Source organism: Hyla sarda, chromosome 8, assembly GCF_029499605.1.
Source record: "Hyla sarda isolate aHylSar1 chromosome 8, aHylSar1.hap1, whole genome shotgun sequence".
In the NCBI taxonomy this organism is placed as follows: domain Eukaryota; kingdom Metazoa; phylum Chordata; class Amphibia; order Anura; family Hylidae; genus Hyla; species Hyla sarda.
Genome location: NC_079196.1, coordinates 208863566 through 208878882, shown reverse-complemented (window position 1 = coordinate 208878882; position 15317 = coordinate 208863566). Strand labels below are relative to the sequence as shown.

General features: G+C 45.0%; 1 protein-coding gene across 1 annotated transcript in view; it reads left to right on the top strand.

The window, feature by feature from the left end:
* Positions 1-12924, top strand: part of PRKCB (protein kinase C beta) — a 262417-nt gene extending 249493 nt beyond the window's left edge. Inside the window, exon 17 of the mRNA XM_056536493.1 lies at positions 12155-12924. Coding sequence (XP_056392468.1) covers positions 12155-12307 — 153 coding nt within the window. The 3' untranslated portion in view covers positions 12308-12924. The remainder of the gene's footprint in view (positions 1-12154) is intronic.
* The last annotated feature ends 2393 nt before the right edge of the window (positions 12925-15317 follow it).

Below are 15317 nucleotides of genomic sequence, written 5' to 3'. Positions count from 1 at the left end.
AGATGGGGGGGGGGGGGGGGGGGGGGGGGAATGTGCTCTGGACAAGTAGGGAGACACCTAGTGGCAGCTTTTGTAAACACAAATAAAACATATAAAACCTCATTTTTTGTAAACAAAGTACATTTAACAACTCCCTATGTACAGATTTTGGGGTAAGTATTTGATAGCAGGGGGTCCTACCGCTGACCGACTCTGAGATGCCTATCCCCGTGTATCTCCTACTATCCCATAGAGATGCATGGAGGGCCATGCTGACCATCGCTTCGTGCATGTGGAGAGCCCAAGCGCCTGGCAAGATCAGACATTTGTCCCCTATCCTGTGGCTAGGGTATAAGTTGCTAAGTACCGGAGTTCCCCTTTAATGGGGTCGAGCTGCAATACCCTCCACAACCTGTAGGCAAGTGTGGCGCTATTCTACCAATACCGGACAACCTCTGAGATACCTCTCCGTTCTGTTGCTTGTGCATTAACCATGTCCTTGTTGGGGAGGTCGAGTAGGACGCTCTGTCGGAAAGCCTTGATTTGGGGATTTTTATAACAGGCAAAGGCAAGTCTCGGAGGTCTCCAGCCCCGCCGTCCAGGGTTCTGCCAAATCTCTTGTGATACCGCAACCTTCGTGTTTTGTTTCCTCCCTTATCTTCTAAGCTCCATGTTTTTCCGCCAGCCGCATGCCCGCGTTACACGGTATATTTCCAAAGGGGCCGAAGCCTATCGATGACATAAAAATTCAGCAGATGTTCCTGTGTGTGCGAGACCCCCATCATCATCATCATTTCCGCATGAGTGAAGAAGATAATGCACTAGCACAGCGAATGCCCCAGGCTCCTCTACAAATTGGCCAGTCGGCATGCAGCCTTAGCCAACCATTAACTCCTTACCCTCTTCACAATCCTGTCCTGGAGCATCGGACCCCCGCACTGCCCGCTGCTATGGTATGCACATCAGTATTACACGCCCTTCCTTTGCAGGCATAACTCAGTAGAGCAGGGTGCCTCCAGCTGTTGCAAAACTATAACTCCCAGCATGCCCGGACAGCCTTCGGCTGTCCGGGCATGCTGGAAGTTATAGTTTTGCAACAGCTGGAGGCAGCTTGGTTGGGAAACACTGCCATAGATATTTCAAGTTCACCCTCCCTTGTAAGCTATACACATCTCGAGAGTCATGACACTTTTTTTTTAGGACTTCTTTATTGGTGGCGAAACTCTCCCAAAAAGCTGCCCAGTGCTCCCTTCAAAGGTGACTGCTGGGAAAGTGGCGATCCCACAGTTTTGAAACAACCTGCCGCTGTTCAGCTGTTGTGCGACTACAACATCAGGGCATGCTGTGAGTTGTAGTTTTGCAACAGTTAGACAGCAAGAAAAATCACTTTGGAACCACAAGATCTCTGGTTATCATCTGACACAGAATGTAGCAGTTTTTTTTATTAATTAATATATATATATATTTTTTTTTAAATAAGAAAAATGCTAATTTTGGTATTTTTAAGCTGGCAGAAGATTAATCATAGCAATAATTGCTTTCAACAGAGACCTGTCTGCTGCTTTCATCAAATATCTGTGATGGGGGGGGGGGGGGGGGACATTATCTGTCATGGGGGGAGAACATTATCTGTCATGGGGAAGAACATTATCTGTCATGGGGAAGAACATTATCCGTCATGGGGGGAGAACATTATCCGTCATGGGGGGAGAACATTATCTGTGATGGGAGAGAACATTATCTGTGATGGGGAGAACATTATCTGTGATGAGGGAGAGAACATTATCTGTGATGAGGGAGAGAACATTATCTGTGATGGGGAGAACATTATCTGTGATGAGGGAGAGAACATTATCTGTGATGGGGAGAACATTATCTGTGATGGGGAGGAGAACATTATCTGTCATAGGGGGAGAACATGATCTGTGATGGGAGCGAACATTATCTGTGATGAAGGAGGAGAACATTTTGTGTGATGGGGAGAACATTATCTAATGGGGAGAGAACATTATCTGTGATGGAGGAGAGAACATTATCTGTGATGGGGGAGAACATTATCTGTGATGGGGGAGAGAACATTATCTGTGATGGAGGAGGAGAACATTTTGTGTGATGGGGAGAGAACATTATCTGTGATGGGGGAGAGAACATTATCTGTGATGGGGGAGAGAACATTATCTGTGATGGGGGAGAGAACATTATCTGTGATGGGGGAGAGAACATTATCTGTGATGGGGGAGAGAACATTTATCTGTGATGGGGGAGAGAACATTTATCTGTGATGGGGGAGAGAACATTATCTGTGATAGGAGAGAACATTATCTGTCATGGGGGAGAGAACATGATCTGTCATGGGGAGAACATGATCTGTCGTGGGGGGAGAACATTATGTGGGACAGTGAGAACATTATCTCTGATGGGGAGAACATTATCTGTGTTGGAGGAGAACATCTGTGATGGTAAAGAGAACATTGTCTATGATGTGGGGAAAACTTTATCTGTGAAGGGAAAGAGATCGTTATCCATGACACGGCACGGGAGAACACTATCTTTGGGGGGGGAGCACATTATCTGTGATGGGGGAGGAGAACATTCTCTGTGATGGGGAGAACGTTATCTGTGATATGAGGAGAACATTATCTGTGACGTGAAGAGAACATTATCTGTGATGGGGGAGAGAACATTATCTGTGATGGGGGAGAGAACATTATCTGTGATGGGGGAGAGAACATTATCTGTGATGGGGAGAGAACATTATCTGTGATGGTGAGAGAACATTATCTGTGATGGGGAGAGAACATTATCTGTGATGGGGGAGAGAACATTATCTGTGATGGGGGAGAGAACATTATCTGTGATGGGGGAGAGAACATTATCTGTGATGGGGGAGAGAACATTATCTGTGATGGGGAGAGAACATTATCTGTGATGGGGAGAGAACATTATCTGTGATGGAGGAGAGAACATTATCTGTGATGGGGAGAGAACATTATCTGTGATGGAGGAGAGAACATTATCTGTGATGGGGGAGAGAACATTATCTGTGATGGGGGAGAGAACATTATCTGTGATGGGAGAGAACATTATCTGTGATGGGGGAGAGAACATTATCTGTGATGGGGGAGAGAACATTATCTGTGATGGGGGAGAGAACATTATCTGTGATGGAGGAGAGAACATTATCTGTGATGGGGGAGAGAACATTATCTGTGATGGGGGAGAGAACATTATCTGTGATGGGGGAGAGAACATTATCTGTGATGGGGGAGAGAACATTATCTGTGATGGGGGAGAGAACATTATCTGTGATGGGGGAGAGAACATTCTCTGTGATGGGGGAGGAGAACATTCTCTGTGATGGGGGAGGAGAACATTCTCTGTGATGGGAGGAGAACATTATCTGTGATGGGGGAGAGAACATTATCTGTGATGGGGAGAGAACATTATCTGATGGGGGAGAGAACATTATCTGTGATGGGGGAGAGAACATTATCTGTGATGGAGAGAGAACATTATCTGTGATGGGGAGAGAACATTATCTGTGATGGAGGAGAGAACATTATCTGTGATGGGGAGAGAACATTATCTGTGATGGGGAGAGAACATTATCTGTGATGGGGGAGAGAACATTATCTGTGATGGGGGAGAGAACATTATCTGTGATGGGGGAGAGAACATTATCTGTGATGGGGGAGAGAACATTATCTGTGATGGGGGAGAGAACATTATCTGTGATGGGGGAGAGAACATTATCTGTGATGGGGGAGAGAACATTATCTGTGACTGGGGAGGAGAATATTAATAGGAATCAGATAGATAAATGTCCATTAAGGCCAATCTGAGAGAACAGAAACATTCAACTACTGTAATACCAACAAGATGGAGTGAAACCCTTTCCCTGCAGCGCCTCTAGAGACAGAAATGCATATTGCTCTTCTTTTAAAATTACATGCTCAGTATTTGAATTGTATGTTTTTCCTGTAGTGGATGGTGGTTACCAAAATTATAAAATTCCTTTTTTATTTCTCAGTCAAGGAGGCGGAGCTGCTGAAGTGCCACAGCCCGGCACTCCTCCTCCTCACTCACCCTCACCTCCCAGCCCCTTCTTGATTGACATAAAAAGACTTGAACACCAGTCAAGGAGTTGCTTGAGAGGTGAGGGTGAGCGAGGAGTCATGCCAGGCTGTGGCACTTTAGCTGCCTGGCTCCGCCTCCTTGACATTTTGCAGAGAAATAAAAAGTGATGGAAGTGCTTCTGGAAGTCCTAATTTGCATAAAGTCTGCATTCTATCCCCATAAATCTAGTATCCAAAACATCCTGGCCCTCCTTGAACTTGTTTATTGAGTCAGATATCATGGGGCAGAGTTCTGTAGTCTCACTGCTCTTACAGTAAAGAATCTGACTGTGATGATAGTGAAACCTTATTTTTCTCTAGATGTAGAGGATTCCCCCTTGTCATGGTTACCGGCCTAGATATTAAAAGATCCCTAGAAATATCTCTGTACTGTCCATTCATATACAGTGACCCCCTCGACCTACGATGGCCCTGACATACGATAATTTCAACATGCGATGGCCTCTCAGAGGCAGCATCAACATACGATCCTTTTTTATGTCGGGGCCATCGCATAAACGGCTATCCGGCAGCGCAGACTGCTTCAGCTGCCACCGGATAGCCGTTTACGGTGCCCCTTGAGCTCCAGTGATGGTCACTTACCTGTCCTCGGGGCTCCGGCGCGTCCTCTTCGGGATCCTCTGCATCGTCGGCGCTCTCCATCGACTTCATCACGTCGCTGCGCACGCTGTCCCGTCATCCAATAGGAGCGGCGTGCGTTGCGACGTGATGACGGGGACGTGGCGGGGTAGCAGAGGCCTTGCCGGAGCGTCGGGGATGCGGCGACAGCGGTGGACGGCAACATCCCGGGCAGCGGTGACGGTCCGGAGCGGCGGGGACAGGTGAGTACAACTTTCTCTAACAGTGGTCTACAACCTGCGGACCTCCAGATGTTGCAAAACTACAACACCCAGCATGCTGGGTGTTGTAGTTTTGCAACATCTGGAGGTCCGCAGGTTGTAGACCACTGTCCTATACTTTACATTGCACGGATCCCTCAACATGTGATGGTTTCAACAAACGATGGTCCGTTTGGAACGGATTATCATCGTATGTTGAGGGACCACTGTATTTGTACATTGTGATCAGATCCTGTATTCCCCCCCCCCCCCCCCCCCCCCATACCATTAATTGTCTTTGTCGCCCTCTTCTGCCCCTTCTCCAGTTCATTCATGTCCTCCTTATATACAGGGGCCCAAAACTGGACACAATACTCCATATGTGGTCTGACTAATGATTTATACAGAGGCAAAACAATGTCCAGTATGCAGTAAGCTTCCCCCAGCGATGGCTGCAGTTATAAGGAGACGAGTCCATTGGTGTTTTGTGGTGACTGGTTGTATGGAAGACCAATGGGATCTTCTTATCATCAGGGCCTGAGCTTCTACTATAAGGGACTTATCCATTTTTACCATTTGTTTTTTATATAGGATTTCTTTAGCGCACAATGTTTTTGGGTGGGATATCCTATTTGGGGACTGTATTCATCCTCTGTATAAATGTTTTGTGCCAGTTTGACTATTTTGTACAAATAAAGGGAATTGATGCCGATCTTTGTGGGTCAGGACTGGTAGATAGATGACGGGTCCCTGCAACTCTGCAACTGCTGAGTCCCCAGAAATATTCCAGGCATGATTAGGGGGCTTAAAGGGGTACTCGAGTGGAAAACTTTTTTTTTTTTTAAATCAACTGGTGCCAGAAAGTTAAACAGATTTGTAAATTACTTCTATTAAAAAATCTTTACCCTTCCAGTACTTTTTAGCAGCTGTATGCTACAGAGGAAATTATTTTCTTTTTGAATTAATTTTTTGTCTTGTCCGCAGTGCTCTCTGCTGACACCTCTGTCCGTATCAGGAACTGTGCAGAGCAGGAGAAAAATCCCCATTGCAAACCTATGCTACTCTGAACAGTTCCTGACACGGACAGAGGTGTCAGCAGAGAGCACTGTGGACAAGACAAAAAAGAAATTCAAAAAGAAAAGAATTTCCTCTGTAGCATATACAGCTGCTAATAAGTACTGAAAGGATTAAGATTTTTTTTATAGAAGTCATTTACAAATCTGTTTCTGGCACCAGTTGATTTAAAAAAAAAAAAAAGGGTTTACACCGGATTACCCCTTTAAGGGAAACCTGTCCTGTTCAAAATACAGTCAAATCGGCAGACACCATGTTTTACAACAGAATGAGTTGAGCAGATATATATATTTTGTGGGACGAGATTCAGTACAACTAATTCCTTCTTTCGATGCCTAGGAGTCCAGTGGGCGGTCCTTAATAATGGAATTAGTAGGCTGCCAATTAATGATTAAGACTCTTTCTATGCCTAGGAGTCCAGAGGGTGGTCCTTAATAAAGGAATTAGTAGGCTGCCAATTACTGATTAAGGCCCGCCACTGAACTTCTAGGCATAGAACGAGTCTTAATCATTAATTGGCAGCCTACTAATTCCTTTATTAAGACTCTTTCTATGCCTAGGAGTCCAGTGGGCGGTCCTTATTCAGTAATTGTCAACCTTAACTGTCAATCTGCTAGGCTTAGAAGTCTAGTGGTTGGTCCAACCCACTGATTGACAATTAGCTCTGCCTGTATAAGTATGCGTAGCAATAACTGTCAATCAGTGGGTAGGACTGCCCACTGGACTCCATAGCCGAGGAGATTGACAGCAATGTATTTATATATTTCTGTAGTGCTGTATAGAGAGTGTCATCACTCAGTCTAAAATCCTATTCCCATAATCACCCTAGGATTCACACTGTCAGTATATATTTAGAGGGTGGGAGAAAACCCATTCAAACAGTGGAAATGAGCTGTACAAGTGATGCTACAGTATAAAGCAAGGAGGACAGACCAGCATTATTATCAATAAAAAGATAGGTGGATATCGCATTACCCTGATTTCAGTAGAGACAGTAAAGGATTGGAGTAGTATGCATGTCATGGCTTCTCTTCCATGAACTGTGAAGTCAAGGCCACGCCCCCTCGTGCAGCCATCACGCCCCCTCCCATAGACATGAATGGAGGAGCGTGGCCATGACTTCACGCCTCGGTCTCTGAGTCAGCGCGGGGGGCTGCACAGAGATCGCGGAGGTCCTAGCGGTGGGACCCCCACGATCTAACATCTTTGGATAGGGGATAAGATTTATAAATCCAGAATACCCCTTTAATGGAAATTGAGTTGAGCTGCAATACCACACACAACCTGTAAATAGGTGTGGCATTGTTTTGGACACCCCTTTAAATAGCTCCTTAATTTGGGACGTTTGGATATGGTGGCTGGAAAACTCAGGAGTTGGTCTGGTAATCCACTTGTATCTACAGACAGGGCATCACATTCTGCATTATACAGTCATGGCCGTAAGTGTTGGCACCCCTGAAATTTTTCTAGAAAATGAAGTATTTCTCACAGAAAAGGATTGTAGTAACACACGTTTTGCTATACACATGTTTATTCCCTTTGTGTGTATTGGAACTAAACCAAAAAAGGGAGGAAAAAAAGCAAATTGGACATAATGTCACCAAACTCCCAAAAATGGGCTGGACAGAATTATTGGCACCCTTAACTTAATATTTGGTTGCACACCCTTTGGAAAAAATAACTGAAATCAATGGCTTCCTATAACCATCAATAAGCTTCTTACACCTCTCAGCCGGAATGTTGGACCACTCTTCCTTTACAAACTGCTCCAGGTCTCTCTTATTGGACGGCGCCTTTTCCCAACAGCAATTTTAAGATCTCTCCACAGGTGATCAATGGGATTTAGATCTGGACTCATTGCTGCCACTTCAGAACTCTCCAGCGCTTTGTTGTCATCCATTTCTGGGGGCTTTTTGGGGTCATTATCCTGCAGGAAGACCCAAGATCTCGGACGCAAACCCAGCTTTCTGACACTGGGCTGTACAGTGCGACCCATAATCTGTTGGTAATCCTCAGATTTCATGATGCCTTGTACACATTCAAGACACCCAGTGCCAGAGGCAGCAAAACATCATTGACCCTCCACCATATTTCACTGTAGGTGCTGTGTTCTTTTCTTTGTAGGCCTCATTCCGTTTTCGGTAAACAGAATGATGTGCTTTACCAAAAAGCTCTATCTTGATCTCATCTGTCCACAAGACGTTTTCCCAGAAGGATTTTGGCTTACTCCACTTCATTTTGGCAAAATGTAGTCTTGCTTTTTTTATGCCTCTGTGTCAGCAGTGGGGTCCTCCTGGGTCTCCTCCATAGTGGGGTCCTCCTGGGTCTCCTCCATAGCGTTTCATTTAAATGTCGACGGATAGTTTGCGCTGACACTGATGCTCCCTGAGCCTGCAGGACAGCTTGAATATCTGTGGAACTTGTTTGGGGCTGCTTATCCACGATCCAGACTTTCCTGCATTGACATCTTTCATCAATTTTTCTCTTCCGTCCACGCCCAGGGAGATTAGCTACAGTGCCATGGGTTGCAAACTTCTTGATAATGTTGCGCACTGAGGACAAAGGCAAATCTAGATCTCTGGAGATGGACTTGTAACCTTGAGATTGTTGATAATTTTCCACAATTTTGGTTCTCAAAGACTAAGTGAACTTCTCTCCTTTTTATCTGCTTTCAGGTGTGATTTTTATATTGCCAACACCTGTTACTTGCCTCAGGTGAGTTTAAAGGAGCATCACATGCTGGAAACAATCTTATTTTTCCACAATTTTGAAAGGGTGCCAATAATTTTGTCCAGCCCATTTTTGGAGTTTGGTGACGTTATTTTTTTCCTCCCTTTTTTGGTTTAGTTCCAATACACACAAAGGGAATAAACATGTGTATAGAGAAATACTTAATTTTCTAGAAACATTTCAGGAGTGCCAACATTTACGGCCATGACTGTGTATATATGAAAGAAGGGATCTGATTGGTTGCTATGGGCAACTGGTAAGCTCTTCCACTGCACAGGTTTTGATAAATCTCCAAATGTTAAATGCCAAAAGAAAAAAATTGGACAAAAATGAATTCATGATACAAAAGTGAATGAGCACTCGGAACGCACGCTTCGATCTAACATAGTTCGCCTGTTCGTATTTGTTCCATTTTTCTTCTGTATTTCAGCGGTTTCGCCCAAAGCCGCAAAATAAAAGGAGCAAATACTGATGAAAAACAGAAAACTCATAGCAACATACGTAAAAGAAAAAATATTCACTTGGGAACCAAAAACAAAACAAATTGTGAAGCAAATCTGTGTAACGTATTCACGTTTTATTTCAGAAAACAGGTTTTTCAGAATACTTCCAATATATATTTATATAAAATTGGACTTTTAAGGTCCCATCCCTGTCTTGTACAGGAACACCCCTGTCAACACAAATTAGCATAACCCCGCCCTGTTATAGTCCTAGATGAAGGACCAGTCTATATGGGACTGGCGACAAATCTACTCTTTTGTGTAGCTATGTAGTTTAGTGGTCAAACTTTTCGGCTTTTGTTGATATTTAGGGCCTATACATACTACAGATTATCCGCTTGCGGTAGAATCCCATCGATCCAAATCTGATTCTGCTGCTCGGTGCGCACTACCGTAGCGGAACTCTCGACAGGATTCGGTGAGGACCTTCCTCGACTAATTTCCGTAATGTGCACGGGCCCTTAAATCTCCCCCATGATATCAAATTCTATCAAAACCCATGCAGAGGAAAAATTAACCAGCTGTCCATAGCAACCAATCAGATCGCTTCTTTAATTTTTCAGAGGCCTTTTCAAAAATGAAAGAAGCCATCTGATTGGTTGCTATGGGCAACTGGTCGACCTCTACATAAGTTTTGATGAATCTCCCCCAGTGACTGGACAGATTCCTCGGTGTCGCCATGTCTCTGACGATTTTTTCTGGATTAATAGTCAAACCAGGATTAACAGAAATCACAGGTTAATGATTGAAACTGGGAAGCAGCGTCCAGGAGACCGATGCAGGTTACTTGGAGGGGGGGTAGCGGGTTGAGCAATAAGCTCAGCCATCTTTGACGCCAGCTCTAGTAGTAACCCTGAGGGCGCAGCTAGAGGAGTTGCCCGCTCTGTTACATCCTCAGATCGTGAAAGAGATCACCGGGGCCTACATTCGTACGGCGTGCTCTGTGTAGCATGGTAGAACGGTTGTCATGGTAACTGTCAGAACATGTGAGCTCTGGGCATCTTGCAGAGAGATGGGTGAAGATCCGCTTTTTTTTTTCATTTTTTTTTTTTTTTGCTGCAAGGATTTAACCCTTCGCCGCGCTAACCAAGGCGATTCGTGGCAGGGGCCGGGAACGTCCTCCTGCTCTGATAGCCGGAGCTAAACTCACATTAGGACTCGTAGATGTAAAGACCTTTTTATTTCTGAGACAAGGTAGATGGCGCCTGGTGTTCACTCACCTTTTCGGCATTAACATCTCTAGAAAAATGGATCAGGAGGCAAACGATGGCACTGTATGCAAGGTTCCCATAAGGGGTACAGGGGCCCCACAAACCAATGACAGAAAATTATCCAGATTGGTTCGGTATTCATAGAATATATATATATATATATATTTGAGAAAAGAAGAAGGTCCGGCACTTCAGGTGAAGGATTAAAAACCAGCTTTCCTTTATTCAAAACCTTGACACAGTTCACATAAAGAACATCTGACGCGTTTTGCCCACGTTGGGGCTTAATCGTAGACCAGTCTACGATTAAGCCCCAATGTGGGCAAAACGCGTCAGATGTTCTGTATGTGAACTGTGTCAAGGTTTTAAATAAAGGAAAGCTGGTTTTAATCCTTCACCTGAAGTGCCGGACCTTCTTCTTTTCTCAATTGGATTGTGGGCCGAGGGCGGAACCGGACGGTCTGTGGCACAGGTGAGCCATTTGGATGTTCAGTGTGAAGCGGACTCCACAACTTGCATTGTATATATATTATATATATGTGTGTGTGTGTGTACGATCAGTGTTTCTCAACCAGTATACCCCTAACTGTTGCAAAACTACAACTCCTAGCATGCTAAGAGTTGTATTTTTGCAACAGCTGGAGGCACTGCCTTAGATTGTTGTTGACTTGGGTGAAGAAAAACATGGCTGCTTTCTTCCACAAACCACCCAACAACCCTCCACAGCTTGGTTCCATTGACCTGAATGGGTCTGGGCTGAAATATTACACACAAACTGCAATACAAGAAGCAATGTCCGCCACCAGTCAGGTTAGGTTTTCTTGTACTCTTCAGATTTCAAGTAGTGGAAGCCATTGAGTTCTTCTACCTGGTACCACCCTATCCATTTAGGTTCAGGGACACTTACAATATAGCCACCTAAATAGTTAAATACTTCCTCAACCAAGAGCTGGTCCTCCTGACTCCCCTGTACATGATAAGCATGCATGTGACACCACTGGCTGTGACTTATCTCCTGCCAGAACACTACCCATCCTTCTTTTCCTCCCGACAATTGCTGTAGGAGAATTAGTACGCCCTCGGCTGATCCCACCATAAAAATTAAGCACGGTCTACTTTCCTCTGTGTATGGCCACCTTCCTCAAAACAGTATACTCGGGAAAATTGGTGCCTTGATCTGGGGCCAATTTTTACAGCCAGAAAGATGACAATTAAAACATTTTCAAGAGAAAAAAACAAACCAATGACTATTTTTTCTTCTAAGTTGACCCAATCCAGTAGCAAGGTTCTTCTGTCCCTCACATCTGTTGAGACTGCTGTACAATTCGAGATCAGCTTGACTTTTTGGGTGGATCGAATGTCATCCATTTTAGAGAAGGTACGCTTTTTCTTGAGAAAAATGTTTTTGAATTTTAAAGATTTAGGAATGTATCCAAACTAGTGCTGGGGGCTTGTGTGTTGTGTATGTGCGCAGCGCAGTGTGCGACCGTATGTGAAGCCGGTGTGATCGTATGAATGGCTTCCATCATCAAAGAATTTCCACCAGGTTGGAAGAGCAGAGTCAAAGTTGCGATAAACCATCGAGTTTGGTTTAGTTTTTGTTTTTTTATTGCAAAGTGGCCACATTTCGCCATCCCATCCATCTCTCCCCGTCCCACCATCTCTCCAGTAACAAAGAGTTTGTTCAATTCTTACTTCTGCAGAGGGACAAGAGGGACACCTCTAACTTTGACAAGGAGTTCACCCGTCAGCCCGTAGATCTGACGCCCACAGACAAACTCTTTATCATGAACCTGGATCAGAATGAGTTTGCCGGATTTTCCTACACAAACCCGGAGTTTGTGATCACTGTGTAGCACCAGGAGAAACATCTAACAGGAACCTTCAGACCCAACTATGATCTGGTGGGCAGGGTCTGACCCTTGATGCCAGTACAGGGCTCTCAAGAATTTCCTTGGGCTAACATTACCCTTTCTCTATATGCAATTAAGGTTACCCTGGACCAGACCCAGACACCCGGCAGCTATGATGTCCAAAAATATAAATATATATATATACGGTTACAGAATGTGGATCCTTAACATATGGCTCTTGAATATCAAGCAGATGTCTAGACATGATGTCAAGTCTCTTTGTAATTCTAAACACAAATGTAGCAGAGCTGGGTTGCTGTGGCACAGCGCATTGGGTAGTGTGTTGTGTGGGTTTTCTATGGGTGAGTGTCCACACTGGTCCAACCATTATTTATGTTATACAGTCCCAAACCCTACCTGGATATACAATGATAAAAGGAGGCGATTGTTTTCCTATACAGTGTCTGTCCCAAGTTCCCCGGTGACTCCACAGATTGCACATGATTTACAATTCTCCTTATTCCTCCATTGTTTTATGTGTTCCTCCTGAAGCTTCATGATTTCTAATACACATTCTCCTGTGTGCAAGGGACCTTAAAAAGTCAGTAAAGATTTAAAGGGGTACTCCACTGCCCGAGCTTTCAGACCATTTAGTTCCCAAAGCTCGGTGCGTGGTCGTGATGTCACGACCACGCCACCTCAATGCAAGTCTATGGGAGGGGGCGTACGCCCCCTCCCATAGACTTGCATTGAGGGGGCGTGGCGGAACTAAATGGGCTTTTGGAACCAAATGTTCTGAACACTGGGGCAGTGGAGTACCCCTTTAAGACCTACAATGCATTCTGAAAGTCTTCAGACCCCTTCACTTTTCTCACATTTTGTTATGTTGCTCCTTGTGCTAAAATAAAACATAATCCCATCATTCTGCACCCAATACCCCATTATGACAAAGTGATAACAGGATGATACTTTGGTAATTTATTAAAAAGGGAAAACTTAAATCTTGCAGTGACATAAATATTCATACCCTTTACTCAGTATTTAGTTGAAGCCCCTTTGGCCTCCAGTCTTCTTGTGAATGAGGCCACAAGGTTTGCTCACCTGGATTTAGGGATTTTCTGCCATTCTTCTCTGCAGATCCTCTCAGGCTCGGTCAGGTTGGATGGGGACTGTCAGTGGAAACCATGTTCCATTGGGTTTGGGGTCTGGCTGGGCCACTCAAGGACATTCACAGAGTTGTCTCTAAGCCGCTCCTGTGTTGTTTGGCTGAGGTCCAGAGCTCTGGATCAGGTTTTCATTAAGAATATTTATGTACTTTGCTCCATTCAGCTTTCCCTCAAGCCTGACCAGTCTCCCTGACCCCACAGCATGATGTTTTCCCTACCATGCTTCACTTTAGGGATGGTATTGGGCAGGTGATGGGCAGTGCCTGGTTTCCCCCAGACATGATGCTGCACCCACCATGATCACTGTAGGGATGGTATTGGGCAGGTGATGGGCAGTACCTGGTTTCCTCCAGGCATGATGATGCCCCCACCATGATCACTGTAGGGATGGTATTGGGCAGATGATGAGTAGTGCCTGGTTTCCTCCAGACATGATGCTGCCCCCACCATGATCACTGTAGGGATGGTATTGGGCAGGTGATGGGCAGTACCTGGTTTCCTCCATACATGATGCTGCCCCCACCATGATCATTGTAGGGATGGTATTGGGCAGTTGATGGGCAGTGCCTGGTCTCCTCCAGACATGATGCTGACCCCACCATGATCACTGTAGGGATAATATTGGGCAGGTGATAGGCAGTGCCTGGTTTCCTCCCAGACATGATGCTGCACCCACCATGATCACTGTAGGGATGGTATTGGGCAGGTGATGGGCAGTACCTGGTTTCCCCTAGACATGATGCTGCCCCCACCATGATTACTGTAGGGATGGTATTGGGCAGGTGATGGGTAGTACCTGGTTTCCCCCAGACATGATGCTGCCCCCACCATGACCACTGTAGGAATGTATTGGGCAGGTGATGGGCAGTGCCTGGTTTCCTCCAGACATGATGCTGCCCCCACCATGATCACTGTAGGGATGGTATTGGGCAGGTGATGGGCAGTGCCTGGTTTCCTCCAGACATGATGCTGCCCCCACCATGATCACTGTAGGGATGGTATTGGGCAGGTGATGGGCAGTGACTGGTTTCCCCCAGACATGATGCTGCCCCCACCATGATCACTGTAGGGATGGTATTGGGCAGGTCCTTTTAGGTTCTTTCTGTTTTTGCAATCTCCAGGCATCTTTTGTGTGTCTCCCAGGCTTCTTTCTGGTCACTCCAGCCCAGATTGGTGGAGGCTGCAGTAATTGTTGTCCTTCCAGAAGTTTCTCCCATCTGCACACATGATCTTTGGAGATAAGCCAGAGTGACCACTGGGTTCTTTGCCCCCTCTCTTACCAAGGCCTTTCTTCCTGATTACTTAGGTTGGAGGCCACTGAGCTCTTGAGAACAGCATAATATATTTGTCCTCTTCTTCAGATTTGTGGCTCCCCTATGTCAGCTGTGAGACCTTTTATAGACAGGGCTGTGTCTTTCCAAATCTTGTCCAATCAGCTGAATTTACCACAGGTGACTCCAATCAGGGTGGAGAAACATCTCAGAGATCAAATGAAATGGGAGGAGCCAGAGCTTAAGATAAAGTATCATAGCAAAGGGTTTGAATACTTATGTTAATTAAAAAAAAATTACTCTTAAAAAATAAAATAGATAATATGTCTAAAAGTGTGTTTTCACTTTGTCATTATGGGATATTGAGGGCAGATGGGGGGGGGACTAAAGTCCTCAATATAACAAAAAGTAAAAGGGTCAGGAAACTTTCCAAATGCGTTGTAGTCATGTGATCACATCTATGCATGTACCTAAATGGTTGTCACACAGATCGGACATCAAGTGGTTGACTCGAGAACAAGGTACTGAGGTATAATACTTGCAGAAGGCATTAAAGGGGTATTCAACTGGCCAGCG